The following is a 24,842-nucleotide window of genomic DNA, read 5'->3' as shown; positions in this document are numbered from 1 at the left end:
TGTATTGTATATACATTTGTTTGTTTCTTTGAATCATGGAGGGAAAGGGAAAAATAAGATGATAAGAACAAGGAAAAACAGTAGAACAGTGATAGTCACAAGAGAATATGTTGGAAATGAACTTCACAATCTGGGAGGGAAGAGGAGGAATGAAAGTGGTAGAAAAACTTGGGAAGGGGTAACAATATTCAAGAAATAATGTTCTCACTACTTTACAAATATAACTGTAACCTCACTATATATCACCCTGGAAATAAAATAAAATCAATAAGCAAATAAATAAGTATTCTGTAGTATGTAAATTACTAAAATTTACTTCAGGGTGGAATAATAGAAATATTTCAAATTATTTAAATAATTTATCTCTTTTATTTCTTGAACTTCAGATATTTCCTTTAAAATGTGGTAAAATAATAGGTTATTTTATTCTGTAACTACTAAAATATAACTATCTTGTAATTACCTCATTTCATTCATAATGTCTATTCATTATTTTTCCATGTTGATAAAACAATTGATTGTATTCTAGCACTAGTTCATAAGTTAATACTTTGGAAAAGAAATCTGTCTGAAAATGTGCTTTGAGCTAAGTTTCAGTGGAAATTGGTTTTAATAGCTTTTGTGTGGATTTGAGGATTTTATGTAACATTTAAATATGCACATAATTATTGTCAAGTTTTTCATGTTTATTGAAAAGAAATAAGCTTTTTTTTCATACATTTTATTGTAATTAATAGCAGGGTTACCTTATATTCACCAGGTAGAAGATACATTACTTCACATACATTGATACCCTTTCTCAGGTCTCAAATAAATTTCATTTTTTCACTTCTCATTAAAACTATGTGTATGAAATATTTTACTTTTTTAAAATAAATCAACTCTACAGATTATAAAGTAACCCATAAACATTAAGATAACATATTGTCTTAGAAACTTAAAATAATTGCAGTGAATTTGTTTTAGTTATGGAACCTTGAATGGAATCTCTTTTTAGTGGATATTTTTAACTGTGAAAAAATTAGGAAAATATTAGTTTTTAAAAACTCATCTATAGATCTGTGTTTAAAATAAAGCTAAAGAAATCAACAGCTTTTAGCTTTGCTAACCCTGCTAATGACAACATTACAACCAACTCAATTTGGGTATGATGTAAGGATATTACAATATATGACTCTCTAAGCTAATAAAACTGATGTCACTTACACCATATTATAGGAAACCTTTAGTGACATCGATTCAAAAACCATTGTATATGAGTTTTAATTCAACATATCAAAAATACCTCTTGATCAGTCACATCCTTCATTGTTCTTTCTCATCTCTTCCAACCCCTCCCATTCCTCAAATTTCTTGGTTCCTTTAAGAAATGTACATTAAATACTATGATTATACCACTCCTTCTGCTCCAGCCTTTCCCTCTGTACTCTTTTTACTTCCATTCCCTTGATCAACCATAAAAAAACACACATTGGATCTTCATGGTATTCATATTGATAAATCTCATGTTAGTTGTTTGAAGGAGTTACATCATTGGAATTCTACTCTACAGGTACAATATTCTACTCAATATGTTTATTGTATATAGTATCTATGCATATATGACCCTATATGTGTATTTTTATAATTTAGATATAACTTCTATGTGTGAGAGAAAAATAGTTTATTCTTATTCTTATTCCTAAGAACTGATTATATTTATTTCTAAGAATTATCTCTTGTAATTACATTTTTTTTCTTTTTTCCATCGGTCATGGGGCTTGGACTCTGGCCAATTACATTTCTTGACTTAACACTCTCCTTGAACATCTTAGCTCTTATTTTCCAATAGAACAATCTTCCCATAACAGAAATGTTCTAGAACTGTACAACCCACTGTATTCGTATTATTTGTGAAAAGGCTTTTTAGTGTTTGGATTGGGACTGAGGAAATGAATTTTGAATATTACTTTGCTTTAATGAGTTTAAATTTACATGGCTACTTGTGATTACTGTAACTTACTTTTATCTCTTACTGTGCCTGATTTATAAATTAAATTAGCATACTAGTAGGTGTGTATAGAATAGTAATTTTGAGTACCCCGGGAGATCTCAGAACATTGTCCTTGGAAAGGGGAACTATAATATACGAAGACTTTCAGGATGCCACTGAGTGTTGCACTTGGACATTTCTCGTGATCATCTCTGCTTTGACTTGTAGTGCCAGAGAGCTAAGCTCTCATCTTTCCCTTTGTGTGTGCTCCTGACAATGAACACATACTGCTAGCAGCACCGGCACTTAAATCACCATAATGAGTTAAGATTCCTCACTTCTACTTCCTACCTCCCCTCATTACTCTGGAAGCATATCAAGATATTGACTATATATTTAGAAGTTTTATTTGCTACATGATTTTTTTTATATTTCCAATGTGAATTTACTCTAGTTTTAAAGATCTTAGTAATAATAACTTGATATAGTACATATTTGACATAGTATATGTGGGATACTATTCTAAGTACTTAAAATCCAATAACTAATTTCATTTTACCCAGTAATATGCATATAACAGAAGGAACTCCTCTGATAGTGTGTCATTACCATTTTCAGCTATGCACACAACCATATTTTAGCTTTGGCCTAAGATCAAGCAGCTATTCAATGAACACACTAGGATTTGAACTTCAGGTAGTCTCCATTTTTTTTTTACTGTAGAGAGAGTTTTTATAGTAGTTCTCTTTATTTAAAATGATCCAAAAGCATTTAGTTTACATGGGAGGGAAACAAAAACTAGATTAAATAGTGTCTATTTCTTTTTGTCTCATCACAATTATCTGATCAAAGAGTATGTTTGTAAAGAGACAATGTAAAATGTTTCTTACCTTTTCATTACTAATTGGGCTCTAAGATTTTATTTTATGCAGTAGATAGTAAATGAATTAGTAAATGTAAATGACAATAAAAAGGTTTTCTGCATTTGTTCCTGTTACTACAAAAGATTATTCAGCTTTTCAGTACATTAACAGAAGGAATTTTAAATCATCAAGATTGATTTTTTCAAAGGCCTGTGATGTTCAGGTTTAACTCAGGTTAATCATCTGCAAGTTAAAATTACTTAGAAGCACTCTCCATAATTAAGTAATCTTACCTACTAATACTGTAGAATAAGGATACATTTAAGTGACATGAAATCTGTCATTTTAAGCATGCCCCCAAGCCCTTTCCAGATTGCTCATAAAATTTCTCATTCTCTAGAGAAATATGATCTCTAAGAAATAAATGTCTCTGTCAAGTCACAAGTAATATGAGCACAGGATGAAAAAATGAAATTTCTGAATCTCTTAAGGGCTATTGCAGTATTGTCAAATTGATTTTATTCCTTGGTTTTTAAGTTCTCATGGTCGTTTTAGGATTTACCTTCTGGATATAAAGAGAAGGTTACAATACCTTTTTAGATAGGTGGGGAATAGATGCCTTGGGGGAACAAGAGAAGATTTTTCATAGGAAATTCTTTGTCATAAAATGCTAATGTTGGTGTTCTTGTCTTTATGTCTATGCATTCTTTAGCTATGAGGATAACAGACCCTTCATCAAGTAAGAATGACCTGAATGGCTGATAAATTCCATTTATCAGTGTGGTCCCATGAACCAGCTGTCAGATCAGTACTGAAAAATCATTAGAGCTTCTGTCATTCACACTGAGGCAGAAGAGCAAACTGTGCAGGGAAAATGAGCTGGCATACCACTTATATGTGGAATAAATATGCTGTAGCTATATTGCCAAAAATGGAGCTCTGCTTCACCTCTCTTAATTGGATATCATGTGAATTCAGTGCCACAGTAATAATAACTTCCTGGGCTACAGACTTGTTCTGCTGTGTAGTTTTTCTCTTTACATTGTGATGCTTTAGTCTCTGCTGTGTATTTCTGTTGTTTTTTCAAGCACTATTCATCTAAACTTACCTGTGATTTATTAGTATTCCCTATGGGTCTGAAACTACCTGGCTTAAATTGTGATGAATGAATACTGCATGAAATATTCAAAAAAGAAAAAAAGTGCTCCTTCAAAAATTAAAAGTTTGCACTTGCACATTTTTTTCTCTTTTGAATTGACACCTGTCACTTGATTAATCATCTAATTGCTTGTGACATTTAAGTTTCTGAAACAAAGCTACAAGTCTGTACCAGTATAATAAACATAGACATTAAAGGTAACATTTGCATATTTTTTCTCCCTACACATCTTACGATTTTGTCCTGCAAGAATTAACCAAGACTGGCAACCTCTGGGTGACCTTGTTGTACTTTCAGTTTGTTCTTCTGGTGAAGAGTCCTTTGTTTCCATTCTCCTGATGTCATTTCACTTACTTCTTCATGCTTTTGCTTCTGTGTTTCCTTTCTCAATTGGAGACCATTGCAGTTTGGGTCTGTCAAATGTTCTCTAGTGGCAGTGACTGACTTTAGTATGTTATCCTACCATTTTATTTCTAAATCTTAATACTAGTTCTGCCTTCATTTGAAGATGATTTTTTTCCATTTCTCCTTTCAATGTCTGAAAAAACTGAGCACGCTCCTTTGTATGTTCCCATAGTTCTTAATTCTGTTTTAAAACAAAATATTAACATCAATGATGTTATTTTTTTTCTAATTCATATAAGCAAATGTGCCAGATGCATTAGTAAACTTCCTGCAGGGAGTCTTTATTCAAGAACGCTGATGGCTAACATTACAAGTGATAAATTGAATGGACATTTAAGTCTAAGAAATAGTTCCTGATTGTTGTGGGAGAAAAAATGTGAATAATTATAATCAATTCAATAACATGTTGTGGCTATATCCTCCTTAAAATGTAGTTCTTTCTAAACAAAACAAATAAAAAAAATAAACTGAACTCAACTTCAGTTTAAGGTGAACATAAGCATTTTCCCCTTTCACTTTGTGAATTTCAGTTCCCACAAATTATTCCTACTTTAGACAACATAAAAAAACACGAGGGTCTACAGAAAAGGTATGCTACTTTACCTTGTTCAGGGAAGATTGCTGTCAAAGAAAAGGTTTGTTTCTGTAAATGTATACAGAGGTGGACTGGTTTGGGTCCTGTTCTTCCATCAATTTTAAGACAAGTTGAGTGGGATTCCATTTTCAACTACTGGAGTCCCATCTATTGGAAGAATTCATTTTATGTCAATATATATATACATATACATAATATAACCATAGCGATGTGAATGATTGTCACACAATTACTACTGTTGAGAATTTGGAGGAAGCTAAGAATGGAGTGCAAGTGATGATTGTCTCTATGCTTTTCTACTTTGTTCATACCACTCCATCCCCATTCTCAGCTTCATCCTCTCCCTTGAATGTACAAAGAAATGAAAATACCTTGAGTCTTAAATCTTCTTTCAGGAAAGATGCCAAATGTTCAATTTTCATAACGCATTACAACTTACCTTAGAAGGCAGTCATCTAAAGGTGAGCAGGAAGATACAGTAATTCCAACAGAATAGGTGTTTTTTTTTTACATCAATGGAAGATCATATTGATTATATTCCTATAGAATCACAAAATCACACTTGCAGGATATGCTAGCTTTATATATATATATGTATATATATTCTAAAAATGAATTCTCTTTAATAGCAGTTAGGATTTGTTATTTTATTCAATACTACAATGCATATGAAAATAGAGAAAATTTGAAAAAAAATGTGGTTTGAGTGTATCAGATGCTCTAAAGTAAGAAGGCTGATCAAATAAATATCATACCAATGAGTCTGGTAAAGATTAATATAACTTCAAAGTCTTTTCCCCCTTACCATTCACCATAATTACATCTCCATAACATTTGCATATGCATTACAAACATATGAATAATTTATGGCACAAATCTGCTTTTGCTTAAATGAATTTCTGTGTTCATAACATTTTCATTCATGTATATTTCTTCAAGCTTGGTAACTTGTAGTTCCCATTAAAATTTTAAAGTACTTATGCTGCTTGTCTTACATTTTCTGTCAATAAAACTTGCCATAACATTTTTTTCAGTGTCAATATTATAAATATGATATGGTTGGGTTAATTCAAGACCAAGTATTTGATAACCCTTAATTTTCTCTTCTCTCAACAGGTCATGGGTTATAGGTGCAATAGCTCTTCTCTGCCTGTTGGGATTGACATGGGCCTTCGGACTCATGTATATTAATGAAAGCACAGTCATCATGGCATATCTCTTCACCATTTTCAATTCTCTACAGGGAATGTTTATATTCATTTTCCATTGTGTCCTACAGAAGAAGGTAAGTTAGCATTCTCTCTTAAATTTTCAATGGTACCAATTTTGTGACAAATGTACCATTTTCATAACATAATCTCAATTTCATGGCAAAGGAACTTTAACATATTCTAACGAAATATTTTTGCACGTTGGCCTCAGGAAATAAACACTTGTTTATACTCATAAAGATTAAAAATAGGTACAAAATGAGAACATAGAAGTTTGTGAGAGTGTTTAAATATAAAAACAATATCAGTTGGAAAATCAAAAGGAGTATTTACATAATAGACATTCATTCACATTATTTTATATACTCATTGACAGACAAATGAAAATCTTGCAATAGGAGTAACTTTTCTAAAACCAAAAATGTACATCAGAAGACATATACAAATATGTAAGTTTTTCTTTAAGAGCTAGCTTTTATGGAAGAAAAATTATATTTTATGGTAAGATAATATAAAATTTGGAGTAAATATATGTTTTGAATGAAAATTATTCTACTTTTTTCCTTTAAAAGCAACTTCTATAAAATTATGACTTGAATGACTAGAATTGTGTTCTTTTTTTGTATTATATAACTGTTTTCATATACATATATAAAATGTCATAAAGTACTCATTTTAAAAGCCAATTTTAACAAAAAATGTTTTTATCATTTTTATTCCTCATAAGATTGATTTTTATCACTTTATATTTTCCAGTTCTATTTAAAAATATAGTCTCTATAGCTATGATCACAGAGCCCCTTTAGCCAGATTTTATGAATCTGAATTTCACTTCCTCCACTTAGAAGATTATGTGATTTGGAGCAAGTTAATTAACCTCCTTCATCCCAATTTCCTCATGTGTGACTAGAGGTGATAAAGATAATTATGAAATATCAAAAGTGGTGACTTAGGAAATGAAGTGGCAAAATGCAAAAAAAACACATAAATTCTTACAAATAACACGCTTATAATTTAGTTTGGCAAACAAGGACTTTATCACTAGAAAAGTTGATAAAGCAATACTAAGATAAGGTTGGAAAAATGTCTATCCTATTCCTTAAGATGGGACAAAAATAAAGCAAAATTTTATTCTGTTTCCCTTTTAGGTAACCATATTAAATGTCTTGCAACAGTCACAATACAAACTAGAAGAGTAACAATAAAGCAGGTTTATAAAGTTGCATAAAAGTTAGAATAGAATAGGTGTACATTCCCAAATGATGCTTATACTCCCAAATTGGAATAGGACACCTCAATATGTATTAATTGCTCATGTATCTGTATAATGAGGAAATCAGAGCTCGTAAAGTCTTAATTCTAGTGCCTGATTTTATGATCATCTTTTGAGTTATTATAAAGGGAACATTCTGTGAAACAAGTAACAGATTTTTGGGGAACCATGGGGTATGTGTCCTACTCTGTTTCCATTGATAGAACTGTATTGACCATAACATATAACCTGCAGAGGAGATTGGGACATAGTTTAGCATTTTGCCCAAGAAAACAGAAACTGGATATATTCACCAGCTAGCAATCTACTATGCTTGATAAGGTTAAACACTATGCTACATATAAAATCTGAGAGACACACAGAGAGAAGAAAACAGTTGTCAGGAACATAAAATGAGAATCAAAACAAAGCACATACCCAATTAAATACAAGAAAAAATGTTGAGATAATAGTCAACATTGGAAAAAAATAAATAAAATTTTAAAAGTTCAGGGAAGTCAGAGATTGTTTGGAAAAATGTCTAGATTTGAAAAAGGAAGCCATAACACTCTCAAGAGAATTATATGCAGAAAAAATGGGCATAAAGTTAAGGGATTAAAATATTGATGGCACTTATCCATAAAAAACCAGAAACTATATTGGGTGCTGTGGCTGTAATCCTAGCTACTCAGGAGGCTGAGATCTGAGGATTGCATCTCAAAGCCAGCCTGAGTCTGTCAGACTCTTATCTGCAATTAACCACTAGAAAACCGGAAGTGGTGCTGGGGCTCAAGGGGTAGGGTGATAGCCTTGAACTGAAGAGTTCGAGGACAGTGCTCAGGCCCAGAGTTCAAGCCCCATGAACTAAAACCAAAACAAAGTAAAATAAAAACAAAATCAAACAAAAAACAAGAATTGTGTTATAGTGAGCAGTAATATCTTAAAATATAGTGGATTTTATGACAGATATACTGTCTTTGTGTTATACATACTCCCCTTCCATCCTTTCTACAATTTTAATTTTTAAAATTTGGTGTTATTTTTCTCTGGTGTAAAGAACATGACCCTACAATAAAAAAATGTTGAAATTGGGCCGGGAGTTTGGTCTAGTGGTTAAAGTGCTTGCCTAGCATGCATGAAGACGCGGGTTCGATTCCTCGGCACCACATACATAGAAAAAAGCCGAAAGTGGTGCTGAGGCTCAAGTGGTAGAGCTCTAGCCTTGAGAAAGTCCAAGGACAGTGCTCAGGCCCCGAGCTCAAGCCCAGGACTGGCAAAAAAAATGTTGAAATTGTGGGTGATTAGTATTTTTCTCAACAAAAAATAATGAAATATGTCTTTATAGCTGTCAATAGTTTTGACTTTTTTTGTCTTTAAAGCCATGTGTCTGATTTTTTTATAGATCCTGTATATGTAGTTGCTTAGATATTTTAGCTCAAAATGTAATAATATACATTTACTAGGACTATTGATTAGTTCAGTCAATAGATTAAGAATAATTAATAATCTGGCAATGGCAGACCCTTTCCAAGTATACATTATAAGGTATGACACCAGTTTTTGCACTGGTTACTGAAGATTTCAATTTTGCTATTATTATTCAATATGCTCTTGGAGCTTCCCAGAGTACTTTAGTTTAGAAGTAAGAAAAAGGAAAAAATGTTTGATTCGTAAGGCACACGTTCTTTCCTGTCTATCTATAGCCTACAACAACACACATTGTGATATGATATCATTATGTGATTAGAGTGATTAAGATGATGGATCATGTGAAATAGACTAGAGTATGTAAGTGATTGAGTGATCAAAGAACTTTCTTACTTATGTCTAAAGAAAAAAATGTTTTATTGATATAGACCATATTCCTTCTTCTTTTGTTCTGTTTAAGGCATATGCTTATCATTTCAAATTGGAGCAGAGCAAATTAAAGTCTCTAATGAACCAGGTAGCAATGTAGTTAATGTGGAAACTGGCATCCCCACATTTCTTGGTTTGCTGGTTGTTTATAAAAATCAATTCAGCACATTCAATATCTGCTAGAAAACACAAATATTTCATTATGAATTCCTGTGGCCCTTTTAGTATCACTTCTTTTGTAGCACAGAGAAAAATAGTTCTCTTTTCTTTTCTCTCTTTGTACTAAAATATCTGTGCAAATTTAAAACACATCATTTTCAGGGTACAGTGGGCAGAAAAACAAGAAGAAGCTACAGTCACAGTCCAAGTTTAAGTTCTTGGAAATATTACAAATGACCAAACTATAGTCAGAAAAACTTACCTTTGTTTAGAGATTATTTTAAGCCTTCCTGACTTCTAATTAAATCATTTATCATTCTTCATTTTAGATATGGAAATCAGTTTAATAAAAACACTAATAATATGTAGTGTCTTAATCCATGATGTATTAATGTTAGAGATATGACATCTTAAAAAGACCTTTATGATTACACACCACCATGAGTTTCCTATTTTCCTACATAAGGCACATTGCTTAACTTTTTTAGGCAGTTTGCTTTCACTGTTGAATCATGTCAGTAACTTTACTGTAAAATAAGACTAGTAATTATGCTCTAGATTTATTTTGAGGTACTTAAATCACACAACTTCATTCAAGACAATTTTTTCTTCAGTCTACTCTCCCAACATACACACACTTACACACATCTCAGAAACACACAAAAATTTTATATTTCAAGGATTCTTTTTTTAAGAAACAAAACAATTGATGTGAATCAATGAATAAAAATGATTATCTTCATTTCTAAGTATTGATACATTTAACATTGAAGAGATTAGGTTAAGAAACAGGTCATGAAGTGGCACACACACACACATCTCAGAAACACACAAAAATTTTATATTTCAAGGATTCTTTTTTTAAGAAACAAAACAATTGATGTGAATCAATGAATAAAAATGATTATCTTCATTTCTAAGTATTGATACATTTAACATTGAAGAGATTAGGTTAAGAAACAGGTCATGAAGTGGCACTGTGGCTCAAGTGGTACAGTGCTAGCCTTGCCCTGAAGAGCTCAGGAACAGTGCCCAGGCTCAGAGTTCCAGCCCACAACTAAAATAAAAAGGAAATAGATCACAGATCATGAGAAATGTAAATATATTAGAAGTATATATTTTGAGCGATCCAGAGTGGAGAAAGAAGTTAAGGGCTACAATATCCTAACTCCATTTTTCTCAGTTTGTATTTCTCCACCCAAAATGTTTTTTTTTTTTCTCTATTGGTCATTTTCCTTCCAACTTCATCACATAAACATTAGCATCATTCCAACATATCTTGTGAAGTTGTTCTTATAAACCATCGTTAGGCTAAGCCTTGTTTTGTTTCTCTCTCTACTCCCACTGGTCCTCCTCTTCAGTAGTTTCACTCATCAGTCACTGCTCTATTGTTTACCTTGGAGGAGAAGCTGTCGGGTCCACTCTTAACCAATGGCCATTCTACTTCTTTGCTACATCCACAGCCATTGGCTTTAAATATAATCAACATTTGTTCAGTATGAGCTCTTCAACAAATAAGAGGTAGACTTTGTTTTTGGATCTATATGACACACCTTAAAAAGCACTATGCATAACTTTCTTTTAAAATGAAAGTAAATGGTATAAAACAGCATGGTTACAAAATATAAGTTAAGGTAAAAGGAAATAAGGAACTAAAAGGAAATATGTAACTAGCAGCTTATGTTATTTGCTGTTGTTCATATTGGAGCTGTTACTTGGAAATGGTTGAAGAATTTGAATCTACAATAAAAAACTGTTTTTTTCTGCAATTATTGACCAGAATTATTTTGTATGAATATTTTGAGCTGCTTAAATTTGTTAACCTCACCATTTTTTTTGGGGGGGGGGATCATGGGGCTTGAATTTGACCTGCGCGTTGTCCCTGAGCTCTTCAACTCACTGTACTACCCTTGAGCCAAGCCTCACTTTCCGTTTTCTAGAACTTAACTGGAGATAAGAGCCTTAAGTCCTTTTGTGCCCCGGCTGGTTTTGAACCTTGATCCTCAGATCTCAGCCTCCTGAGTAGCTAGGATTACAGGCATGAGCCATGGTGCCCAGATTAATCTCACCTTTTAAGAGAAAAACGTCAAGAGAATATAAACTTAAAAGTAGTTTTTAGCTCCTCATGTTCCTTTTCTGTGTTTAAATATTCTCTTTTATCTTCCTTTGTTCCCTTCCTTAACCTACCTTCTCCTTCTCAGAAGTTAACATTACAACTACTTTTCTACAATAGCTACAATCCTTTTGCACCAAATACACTACTTAACATAAAATTTATGAAGGTGAAAATATGTCTTGAAATTGTTTTAAGCCTATGTTCTTTGAACTAAGAGCAAATACTTTTATGTGGTCATTGACACTGCTTCCAGTTGTATGAAGAGACTCATGCTAATTTTCAAGCTTGACAATATGGACATAATAATTTTGTGTTCCGGTCTATCTACTGAGCAGGCTTATTTGTAGCAGTAGGATAAGAAAACCATGACATTACCCCAAACTAAAACCCACCTGAAGTACAAAAAAAAAAATGTGCCATACTTCTTGGCTAATAGGAATATCTAACCGAGATTAACATTCAATTGACTAGGTACGCAAAGAATATGGGAAATGCCTGCGCACCCACTGCTGCAGTGGTAAAAGTACAGAGAGCTCCATTGGCTCAGGGAAAACATCTGGCTCTCGAACTCCTGGACGCTACTCCACAGGCTCCCAGGTAAACCTCTTGTAGTCGGCTTAAAGTTGCTGAAGTATGATGATTAGCAATTGCCTAACTCAGATCTCAACCACACTTGGCACTTTTTGTTTTTAGTGTGACTAGCTTTGGGAAGGATTCTGAGACAATGTTAAGGAGACAAAAATCTAATAAATGTAGGAAACACTGTGTCTGTTTGCATAATAATTACTGGCTTCAAATGGTTTATAAATGAATGAGTATGACAGGGAAATTACAATATTTCGTATTTAATATAAAAGCCAAAGAAAGTAATATCATATATATATATATATGATATATATCATACATTATATTTATTAGCTCCATATTCAGTATTATGGTTATTACCTAAAGTATGTAATTGAAATAGAGAATTAATAAAATTAGCCATCACAGTCAATTATAATATGTATCGTAATATGATAAAGTAATGGTAAACTTTATGGATAGTTGCTCCTTGGTTTGAATTCTAGCATTACCAGGTGTGACACAGAAAAAAAAAAAACCTCTCTTATTGTCTTTGTTTTTTGTTTGTTTTGTGCTAGTCCTGGTTCTTGAACTCAGGACTTGGCTATTGTCCCTGAGCTTTTGTGCTGAAAGTTAATGCTCTACCACTTCAGTCACAGCTGCATTTCCAGCTCTGCTGTTGCTTTAATGTTATTTTTGTTTATTTGTGACATGGGATCTTCCTATATACATTAGGCTCGTCTCAAACTCTTCTCCTGTCTTAGCCTCTTTAGTGCTGAGATTATAGGTTTGTGCCTCTGTGTACATAGCCAGAATAATTTTTTAATCTGATTGACTTTCTACATATTTAAGATGATAATAATAGTGCTTTGTTAAGTTTTTAAAATAATTAAACCACTAAATGTAAAAACACAAAGAAGAAATTGTAGGTAATCAATAAATTGATGGCGTTAACTTATACTAGTGTTCATTTCAGAATATAATTTCACATATAAACTATTAAAGCTGTCATAAGCCGGGAGTTTGGCTTCGTGGTAGAGTGCTTGCCTAGCATGCAGGAAGACCCAGGTTTGATTCCTCAGTACCACATACATGAAGCTAGACGTGGTACTGTGGCTCAAATTGTAGAGCCTTGAAAAGCCCAAGTGTTCAGGCCCTGAGCTCAAGCCCCCACAACTGGCACTGAGAAACAAAAGTTGTCATCATAATTTTCTTCAACTTTGCACTTGTGACTTCACAATGCTCTTGAAGAACATACAATGTCTTGTTATATATAATATAGTGTTAATTTTGATCAATTATGACAATATAATCCTGTATGCAATGCAAATGACTGATGAAGTATCATGTTTAGGTAACACGAATCAATATATTATGTAATAGTTGTGAATAAACAAAGACTCAACTATTCAGGTATAGAAAAACAAAATTGGGGGACATAAATACACTTTTTTTCAAATCATATGATTTCTAAAGTAACCAAGTTCATGTATTTAACCTGATTTTTAGAAATGTTGAGTGCTTTCTATGGGATGTCAGCTGCCTCTGAAACAAGAGATGGTTAGAAGATGATTTCTGCAGTGGTCCTGGAGTTTCACTCTAGTACTGGAAAACAATGTCCACAAACAAATAAACAAAAATAGCAAACTGTGACCCATGGTAAAGGACAATAAACCCAATATAAATAAATATAAAATACACACATATAAAGTTTACAGGTGACCACCTTAACTAAGTACTAAAGAAAGACTGCCTCTGGAAGTGATTCTTTTTTTTTTTCCCATGCTAACATCTAAGTGACAATGAGGAGGAAAAGATGCTTATGAGGAGACAGTTTCAGACCAGAGAATAGCTGGTCTTCAGCCCTTGAAGCAGAGGCTAGCCTGCAATTTCAGGGAGATTGTCATTTCTTGGGCTAATGGAATTTGGAAGAGAATTTGGATAATAATAACACTCTGTGAGAAAATGAAACGGAAAGTCGAGAAAAAGACAATCCATCGATTCTGAAATATATTTAGGTGTATGTACATGTAGATATTTTGTATTGTTAGAGTAATAGTCTTGAACTCAGGACCTCATGCTTCCAAGGAAAATTCTCAAGCAATTTAGCCATGCATCTAGACTTTTGGTTTTCTTTTCTTTCTTTAAATTTAAAATTTACTGTAGGCCAGGAGTTTGGCTTAGTGGTTAAAGTGCTTGCCTAGCTTGGTACCACATACATAGAAAAAGCTGGAAGTGGTGTTGAGGCTCAAGTGGTAGAGCTCTAGCCTTGAGAAAGTCCAAGGACAGTGCTCAAGCCCTGAACTCAAGCCCAGGACTGGCAAAAAAAAAATACTGTAATGGTGATATACAGAGGGTTTACCGTTACATAATTCAAGTAATGAGTACAATGTCACTTCCAGGTTCCTAGTGGTTAATCGGAGATAAGAGTTTCATGGACTTTCATCCCCAGGCTAGCTTTGAACATACAATCCTCAGATCTCAGACTCCTGAGTAGCTAGGATTTCAGGCATGAGCCACATGGGCCAGCTGTGTCTATTTTTTTTGGAGGGGGGAGATCAATGTTAGCCTCTCCCTCACTTTCTCACATTATTTTTCTCTCTCAACTTTTTCTTGATCAAATTGCATTCTTTTTGCAAGGGAATGGGATCACAAGTGAATCCCATCAGCCTAGGTTTATTGTTTGAGATGAGGGCTTGGTAATTATTTTTGCATAAATTGGCCATAAATACCATCTTTCCAATCTTTACCTCCAGAGTGGCTGATTACAGGCATGCACTACCCTGCCTGGCTCTTATATTCTCCTTTGCTTACTTTGGAAAACCAGTTGAATACTTCAGAAGTAGCAGAATACATCTACATGTACTAAAGATAATACATGGTAATTATGAAGATACTGTAGGGACAGGATAAGCAAGATAGTAAAAAATGAAAATCTCATCCTCTTGTTGTTGGCCCTATATATAGTTATTTGCCTGTATGAATCACGTTTAAAAGACAGGCAATATATGAAATCACACAAACATAAATGTCCAGAAACATGTATAGTATTTTCCTTTTCCTTTTCCTTTCTTTTTTTTTTTTCTTTTTTCTTTTGGTCAGTTGTGGGGCTTAAACTCAGGGCCTGGTGGCTGTCTCTGAGCTCTTTTTGCTCAAAATTAATACTCCACTACTTGAACCACAGCTCCACTTCTGGTTTTCTAGGGATTAATTGGAGATAAGAACCTTATGAATTTTGCTGCCCATGCTGGCTTTGAACTGAATCTTTAGATCTCAGACTTCTGAGGCACTAGGATTACTGAACAAGTGTGAGTTAGTAGCATTTTGCTCTATAGTACTTTTTTTTTTTTTGCCAGTCCTGGGCTTGAGCTCAGGGCCTGAGCACTGTCCTTGGATTTTCTCAAGGCTAGAGCTCTACCACTTGAGCCTCAGTTCCACTTCCAGCATTTTTCTATGTATGTGGTACTGAGGAATCGAACCTGGGTTTTTGTGCATGCTATGCAAGCACTCTACCACTAGGCCAAACTCCCAGCCAGTACTTTTTTTGTGGCTACTCCTAGGGCTTGAACTCAGGGCCTTGACACTGTCATTAGACTTTCTTGAAGCTAGAACCCTAGCACTTGAGCCACAGCATCACTTCTGGCTTTGTCTATGTATGTGGTACCAAGGAATTGAGCCTTGGGCTTTGTACATGCTAGGCAAGCACTCTACCACTGGGCCAAACTCCCAGCCCTGTAGTACTTTTTTTTTTTTTAATCTATGAGATAGAAGATTGTCCTTCCAAATTTTACATACATGTAAGAATTCTGTCACTTTAAATTCCATTCACCTAACTGATTTTTTAGATGTATTTTTGTTTTATCACAAAATATCTCTAAAATAAAAGAATGTAACATGGGAAATGTAAAGCATATTAATATTAAATAATAATTAGTAGTGATAATAAATAATTATATGGTATATGTCCACCTAATATCCCCCCTATAAAGCAGAACATGTTCAGCATGATTTGTTACTAAGCCTCTCTTTAATCAATTAGTATTTCTCTGGTAAGTTAGTATAGATTTTGTTTCATTAATTCCTTTACTTGTAGTACCTCCCCCTCTAAAATGTGTTGATGCTTAGTATTCTCTTTTTAATCTGTCTGTAAAATGTTATTGATAAAAAAATTTTCACTATTAAGCAATGAATAGAGCTAAATTAGCTAATTTTATTCCCATCAGAAGAAAGAAAACTAAATAGCAATCTTTAAAATCATATTTTTTTCTAAAACTTAAGGAAAATATAAATAAAAAAGTATTTTAATTCCACTGTATGTTCTTTTTTTAACCAAAATGTGTCTTTCAAATGTCAAATTTTTCATTAGTAAAATTTTGTTAATAAAACTGACAATATAAGTTAGTTAACTAATCTCATTCCAATCAAATTTACAATGGTAATAATTTGTTTTATCTTGGGAACTAAACTTTGATAATTCTATCTAAAGTGTACCACTATATAACTCTAAAGTACTAAAATTTGTATAAAATTTTGTTTTATTACCTTTTCATATAATCATCTATAGTGTAGACATTTACAAATATATCTAGTGAGAATTGTCATTAAGATTGTTTCTTATATGTATCATTATAAATCCTATGATATATATTATATATATATTATATATTATATAGCATGGGTCATATCATGTATATCATGGTTTATATTATATATATGATCAAATATCATAGGTTATATAATGCATATACTGATATATATTAAAATTATCATATATAGTATATTATATATACTATCATATATCACATTATATAATATATTGTGATATATCATTGATATACCTATCACAATACATATCAAGACATATAATATGTTATGTATATTATCACATATATTATATATTATTTTAGCTATATCTCATTAATGGTATTTTGATAAGACTGTATTGCAAACATGGAATTTTTTTATTGACTAGACACTAGGAGGAAGTTTCGCATGCCTGTGATACAAAAAATAAATGTTTTTATTTTTTATGAGAAACCACTGCCTCATGAGTTTGCTTATGTTCTTTTTTTTTTCTACTCAGAGCCGAATTCGTAGGATGTGGAATGACACGGTTCGAAAACAGTCTGAGTCCTCCTTTATTACTGGGGATATCAATAGTTCAGCTTCACTCAACAGAGGTACTTACAAAGGATTTTTCATATGTTTTATTCTTCTGAATGTTTTAAGGAGTTCTTCAATCCATTACTTTGCTTGCTCATTCTGAACCATGTGAAAGAAATATTGCAAGGATATAAAACCTGGTTTAGTGTAGCAATGTGTTCCATTATTCATAAACTCTTAAAACTATCCTGAATTTTTAGGAAATCTTTTCTGAAAGAACTTAGAAAATGCAAAACTTTTTTTCTGGTCATCTGTCACGGCTATAAACTGGTGAGCTGTTAGGCCTCATTGAAAGTAGTGAAGATAGGCAGTTTCAGAGTCTGTAAGTATTGTAGGCTTCCACATTTTCCCAAGTAAAAAGTGATTTCATAGTCTTTATGGGAGTAAAAATACACTGTCTAGTGGATACTTAAGACAACCTGTGTATTTGGGGAAAAATTAAATCTAATCTTAACATCTAAAAGACTTATCCAGATAATGTAGCACACTCAACAATCCAGGAGGAAAAGTGCCTTTATGCACATGGAAGTGCTTTGTGGATATGAACTTCTACTCAAGTGCTCCCTGAATGCCTTTCATACTTTTGAAATAAAGTTCACTTAATCTATTTTTGTAGTAAATATTCTCTCTCTCCATTTCTCTCTAATGTCTACTTTTACTTCTCTTCTTTTTCTTCCTCTCTCTCTGTCTGTCCCTCTTTCTCTGTGAAAGATGACTAGGTACAGTTTATGCATTCAGTGTTGGGACACTGTTACTAAAGTTTTATCTAGGAAGGTTTTATTTGCATGAAATTATTTTTAGTATCAATAGTGGTATTTTTTAATCTATAAAAGAATTAGTTTTTCTTCATTCTGTTTTGTCAGCTTTCTGTTACTTGTAATTTTACAAGGAGAAAAAATTCTGGCTTGTAAATTAAAAATACTCCTGTTAGTAGTCTTAATATGAACTAAAAATGGGTGTCAATATACTTTTATATACTAAACAATTGCTATAAGGATCTGGGTTTTATCATCTTTGTACTGAGTTTAAATGTAATTTGGGATGATAATGTAATAACTATAATCTAATTATTATTTTAAATCTTACCTCACTTTTTAAATCAAGAATAGCATGGGAGAATAATCCTCTGAGAACAATATATTAAAATAAAACAGAAACCTTTCTTTTCTTTTATTACTAATTTTCTTTTACGTGTTAAATTATCTAGACTTCTCTCTAGTATTCTCTTTTTCAACTTAATTTTCATGTTGATTATGAAAATGTATGAAAGTGTCCATATTTTATTTTACCTTAATTTCCAAGTCATAGGTAGTTGTTTGTAAAAGCTTTAATAGCCTAAGAAACAGTTTACATCCAGAATGATTAATTTCTTTGTATTTTTAAATCTAATTCATAGAAAATTTGCAGCATGTTAAAAAAAACCTGTCATAATCAACAGATTTGTGTCAGAACTTTCAATTTAATCACATAAAGGATGAGCTAATATAATTTAAATAATATTCTGAGTCTCGTGAGGAAAGACACAATATGTTAAATTATTTTGACTAGTATTTTTATCAATTTTGATGTAAAAGGCAGTAAGTATATAACTTAATAAAAGTTGCTTTAATTGTGCTCTGAAAATCAGGTATATTATGTAATATGGTTATTTATTTCCTTATTTCCTTCTCAAGAATTTCAACAACTTGGAATATGGTGATATTAGGACGATTGAAACATATTTAGAGAAACTTAGGCTGTAAGATGGAAGGAAATGTATTAAAGTAGTTAAATGTGGTGTATTATGTTGTGAGGGATATAAACCAGGTCATTTTAATGACATTTCTAGAGATGGGCTTGAGTGTGTAATCTGAGGGAGATCCAGTCAGGGGCTTTTTCCACCAAAATATACACCCTTCCTCTCAGTGACTCCGTAGTTGCTAGAAGTCAGAATGATCTTCACTCCCTGTATTCATTTCCTAACTCCCTGCCCAACACAAATTAGAATATTCTAGTTTTGCTTTTTTCTCTCATTTTATATCTTACATAATTAAAATACTTTAAAATTTTATTTCTTCATATAGTCTTTTCTCCAGCTAGTCTTTAACCTTCTTCTCTAATCTTGTCTCACTCCCCAGGGTCCTATCTTCCCTGCATTCAGGCGTGTGTATCATATTTAGGTAGGTGACTCCTGAGATTCATCTTCCCAGATAAACACTTCAGTCACCTCAACCATATAAATTATTCACTTCTTTTGTTTGAAAAACTCTATTATCTACTGTTACAGTAAACATCTTAGATACTACATCTTTTCAGTTTTTACGTACTTTAACTGCCCATTCATTCTTAGTTACAGACAGATTTTTTTTAAATCCAAATTCTATTTCTTTCTCTATAAATTAAACATTCTAAACTTCTCATTTTGTCTTTAAATTAAGAATGACCTTTGAAAACTATGAGCTATTTTCTGAAATCTGATCTATTTAAATTGTGAATTTCTTTATTTCTTATATCACTTCTCAATATACAAAAGATGATTGTTTTAAATTTCTTGTCTTATCATTCATCCTTCCAAACGAGGATCTGCTCTGATCATCTTGAGGATTTATTAAGAATTATTAATTGACAATGTAGTGCAGAATGATTTCAATGTTTGTTTCTGTTTTAACCATATCCTTTATGCTCTGTTCTTAATCAATTCATTGCATCATATAGATCAGATTATTTTTTTTCTGGACTATAATAAACCAGATAGCTAATGGGATTTGATTCCTTGGTTTCATGAGAAGTTCTGAAAGATTTATAATGATTCAGTGAACATCTAAATTCTTATGTATCCTACTTGAGAGTTACAGTTTTGTTCCTTTATGTCTTTAAAATGATCCATTTCATAAATGACATTTTAATATCTATATGTATGAAGATATTTCTAAAAATATTCCTAAACATTTTCAAATATTTATTTTTCGATATCTCAGCCGCCTCTTTGGGTGCAGTGTTATATACTCAGGCAAATCCAGAATTCCTTTAAGCCTGAAATGCTGTCAGGTTAACATTGTGGATGCCCCTGCCCACAGGTAAAAAGAACTTTAGAAGAGCAGTGTACTGATGGTTGAATACAGAAAGCTTGAACAAAGGTTCATGCCAAACCCAAGTGTTCACATACTTGTAGGTTTGTGGAAGGATGGTTCTCATTGCTTCCTTAAATATTAACTATTTGGTACATAACTGGAAAATTTAGCCTATGCTATATAACTCTCTGAGTTATATAGCAATGAAAGCAAACTTTTAGGATCTCCAATATCCTACTGAGTGTGGGAAAGATTGGCAGCAGACTTTCCCACCCTTATCTCCTTCCCAAATCTCTGTGACCAAATCTTATCTTCAATAATTTAGATTAAAAAATGTCTCCAAAGCTTGAGCTTGATCCAAGAAAACAAAACTGTAGTCTTTACTGAGAAATTTCTCAGGCACTTCAATCAACTACTGAACATTTTCATTTATGTTCTAAAAAGAAATTAAAATATATTCCAAAACTAGATTTTACATATGTCCTTATAAATATGAGTATTCCATTTGCTATTTTTTATTTACATGGAGATAATGAGGACAGCAATCTAGTTGACAGTCAAGTTTTTCTTAATACATTTTGCCAACATATATCTTTTCGTGAATTGCAACAGTTTCTCCTATCTCATCCCAACTTGGAGGCATTGTGAAAGCCTTCCTCCTGAATTAGTAAAATGCCATTTCTTCTGGAGGAATGGTTTGGCTAGCTACAAATGGATTTTTTGGTTTTTTGGATTTTTTGTTTTTTCACTCCCCCTCCCTTAACTGCTTATCCTCTATTTTGATAACAAGTTAAAGCAATCCAAATACTTATATAGGAGACATCACAAGTAAAGTTGCATTCATTTAAGCCACACTTAGCCTCTTCTGTGTCAGAAGAGCAATCCTTTGATGTGTGGCAATTATATTTTAGTACTGATAAATTGTGTATGCAGGCTTCAGAGTTGTGTGAATTTGTCAAGGCATTCTCAGTAAACTTATGTAAATAGTAAGATTATGTTAGTGTATTTCTTTCCTTTTTCTTTTCCTTGATCATAGGGATTGAACTTGGGGACTGGGCACTGTCCTTGAGCTTGTAAGCTCAAGGTTACTGCTCTACCACTTTGAGCCATAGAACCACTCTGGTTTTCTGGTAGTTAACTGGTTATGAGTCCCATTGACTTTTTTGTCTAGGCTGGTTTTGAACCATGATCCTCACCTCTCAGCCTCCTGAGTAGCTAGGGTTATAGGCGTAAGCCACCAGCACTTGGGAAGATGTATTTATTTTCATAATATTTTAAGGTTACATTTCATTTCTCAGGTAGGAAATGAATACCTACTTAAAGGTAAACTTTATCTGGTAACTAATGTTGTTTTTACAAAGAGAAAGTTACTGTCATGAAGAAGACATTTGCAAGTAAACGTTTACACTTTATTTGTACTTTTGCATAAATCTTCCAGAAATCAGCATTGGTAGGTGTTTATCTTTTCTTTTTTTTCTTTTGGTTAGTACTGGGTTTTGAACTCAGAGTCTTGCACTTGCCAGACAGATGCCATATCACTTGAGCCATGTTCCCAGTCTGTTTTGTGTTAGTCATTTTTCTAAATGAGTACTCAAGTTTCTGTGAGGATCACTCTAGATCATGAATCTCCAATTTACACCTGCTCTTCTCTGAGATCACACGTGAACACCACCATACACAGCTTATTGGTTAAGCTGGATAGCCTCACTTTTTGTTGACTTAAATGTCAATCCTCCAGATCTCTGCCTGCCAAAGAGGAGGGGTTAAAGGAGTGAACCACTTCATGCAGCTTGATGCTAAACCTTTAATTAGAGACCTTTAAGGAAATTGTTTAATTGCTCAAGGTCTATGTAATTGGGACATAAATAATATCAACTTACGAATTCTTTGAAAGGAATAGATAATATATGTAAATTGTTACAATGGTTCCTGGAATGTAGTAAGGACTGAGTGTCATTTTATTCAGAGGTTTTCTTTTATTTTTGAGCAAATGAAAACATATCCGTGAGGTGTTCCCAGGCAGATAATAAAATCCATCATTCACTACCAAAGGTTTCTTCTATGCTCTGGTGATAGATGGGAAGTAGGAGGCAATAACCTAAATGTCAAGTAAAACAAATCATAATTTACCTAAGATGATGGTATCCTTAAGCCTAAAAATGAGGGTAAACAAATAAAAGCCAATTGTGCCTTTTAAATTAGAAATGAAACACAAATTTCCTCTGCCTTGCCTTTTTGTAATTTGTACTTTTGATGGGAAACCATATCTCAGTATCAAAGAATTAAAGGATAGAAATTTCTCTTTTCCTTCCTTAGCTAATGATCTAGACAATGTCTTCTTTCAAACACTGTCCGGCCTTTCACAAGCTTAGAGAATGCTAGTGCAAGTCAGACAGCCCTGTGAAATAATCACTTAAGTAGCAGAGCATGGAAGGGACTACACCCATTTTAACTCGTCTTTTCAGCTTCTATTGTCTTTCCCTGAGAGGTTAGTCACTGAAGCAGAAAAATCTTGACAATAAATCACCTCCTAACTCGCTGATATTCAAATTTCTATGTTTTGTTTTTATGTTCTTAAAAAGAAAAATGCATAAGAAAAGTATGTCATGTTTTGCTTCAATTAATGATTTATATAAATTTAATCTTCCAGGGTAAATATGCATACTCACTCATGTACTTTATTAATGTCAGTACATATATTTTGGCTGATATGCATAAAAATATATCACACCGTCCACATCCTTTCTGTTCTGAAGGACCATCAAATTACACTTTGTGAATATGAACTAACTCCTAATATAGTCTAACACCTTGCTAAAATTTACAAAATGTGCCTATTTAACTTGTATAGTTCAGTGTATCAGAGCAGCATCTTCAACTCTTTGTTCTAAGCATGCATTAAGATGATGAGAATACAAAAATCCTATGGCAAATGTAAACTTTTCTTTGGAGACCCACTATTTTATTTATATCCTTGCTAGACAAATTAATGCTTTCCCATATCATTGTTTTTGGTTTGTATGTCATCAATAAAGACAGAGTAAGATAATGTACAGTATGACAAAGAAATCTGTGCTTGGGATTCCAGTTTAGTAACCAAATGCAATATAACTACAGATTTTTAAAAGTGAGATGCTGACTTAAATATATAATTAATGTTACTAATAGTCTTCTTTTTAACTCAAACAGCCTAAGTATTGTTCAAGACAAATCCTTCATTCAAGCAGCAATGGGAAATGGATAATAATTTTGAGTCAATCGGGGAAAAGGTCCTTACTATAAATTGGTGGCAGAACTGAAAAAGAATAGCTTTCAAATGAGTCACAGAAGTTCCTTCTTATGCTGAACTTTCAGATTTTTCTCTTTAATTTGACTCCTTCAAATAATTTTGTCTCATACAGCCAACTCTAGAATTTCACTTTGATTTGGATTTATTATTATTATCTATTATTGTTTAGTAGTTACTTGAAGGCTTAGCTCTATTTACAGAGTTCTTTATTAATGTAAAGTCCTCAGTTTTACGTTTTTGTAAAATATGTAATTCTTACCAGGTTCTTACATGAAAAATTAAAATGGAAAAAGTGGACATGTTTAGGGAAACAAATATCTCACTATAAAAATATAGATTCTTAAATTGTAATAAACAATAATTGTGTCATGTTCAGTTAAAATAGTTGTTATTAAATTATATAAAAGTCTGAAATTAGGGGCTGGGAGTTTTCCCTAGTGGTAGAGTGCTTGTCTAGCATGCAGGAAGACCTGGGTTCAATTACTTGGTACCACATACAGAGAAAAGCCAGGAGTGGTGCTGTGGCTCAAGTGTTAGAGTGGTAGCCTTGAGGAAAGCCCAAAGAAAGTGTTCAGGCCCTGAGTTCAGTCCCCAGAACTGGCCAAAAAAATAAATAAATAAAAAAGAATGACATTTTATAACGCTCCTTGTTACATGCTCATGCTATTTCAAGATCAGTGTGTATGTGTTAGGTTATTTTACTGTTTTTCTCTGTAAATTTTCTTGATTGTCTGTCATTACATGAAATGTGACTATGTCCCAAGATAAAGTAACAAGGTAACCCATCAAAATCTTACAAGATAAAATACTGCCCTGAAAAATCACTGTTAAATTAAGAAAAATTTGGAGGATAAGTAGACCATCGATTTGATTTAGAAAAATTAAAAAAAAAAGTACTGAATGAACCTTATCTTAAAAGAAGAGCTAATTGTGATCATATAATATGAAATAAGCATTCTCTGAAGTGAAGGTACTCTCATGAGTATCAGTTTTTAATTCATATTGTATTTTGGGGGCATTTTTGAGAAAAGCATCTAAGTTCTAGTTTTATAGTGTAGGGTTTAGACAAGCTAGACTTTGTACATACAAACTTAATTTTGAAGTATGCATACTTTAGAATGTAAATATGGAACAGTTTTTAGCAAACTAGCAGAGATCACGAACCGTAAGAAAAAGACAAGATGATC

General features: G+C 32.7%; 1 protein-coding gene across 16 annotated transcripts in view; it reads left to right on the top strand.

Moving 5' to 3' along the window:
- Positions 1-24,842, top strand: part of Adgrl3 (adhesion G protein-coupled receptor L3) — a 685,889-nt gene that overhangs the window by 638,781 nt on the left and 22,266 nt on the right. For 11 of the 16 annotated variants that reach the window (XM_090343514.1, XM_090343522.1, XM_090343520.1 and 8 more), the window contains 4 exons: positions 3,548-3,574; positions 6,111-6,279; positions 12,061-12,186; positions 17,237-17,333. In XM_090343514.1, coding sequence (XP_090199640.1) covers positions 3,548-3,574; positions 6,111-6,279; positions 12,061-12,186; positions 17,237-17,333 — 419 coding nt within the window. The remainder of the gene's footprint in view (positions 1-3,547; positions 3,575-6,110; positions 6,280-12,060; positions 12,187-17,236; positions 17,334-24,842) is intronic. The other 5 variants (XM_090343521.1, XM_090343517.1, XM_090343516.1 and 2 more) reach the window with 1 other exon arrangement.

The sequence above is a fragment of the Megascapheus bottae genome, chromosome 13 (genome assembly GCF_031878675.1).
Source record: "Megascapheus bottae isolate mThoBot1 chromosome 13, mThoBot2.hap1, whole genome shotgun sequence".
NCBI classification, from domain to species: Eukaryota; Metazoa; Chordata; class Mammalia; order Rodentia; family Geomyidae; genus Megascapheus; species Megascapheus bottae.
This window is presented reverse-complemented; position numbering and strand designations above follow the sequence as displayed.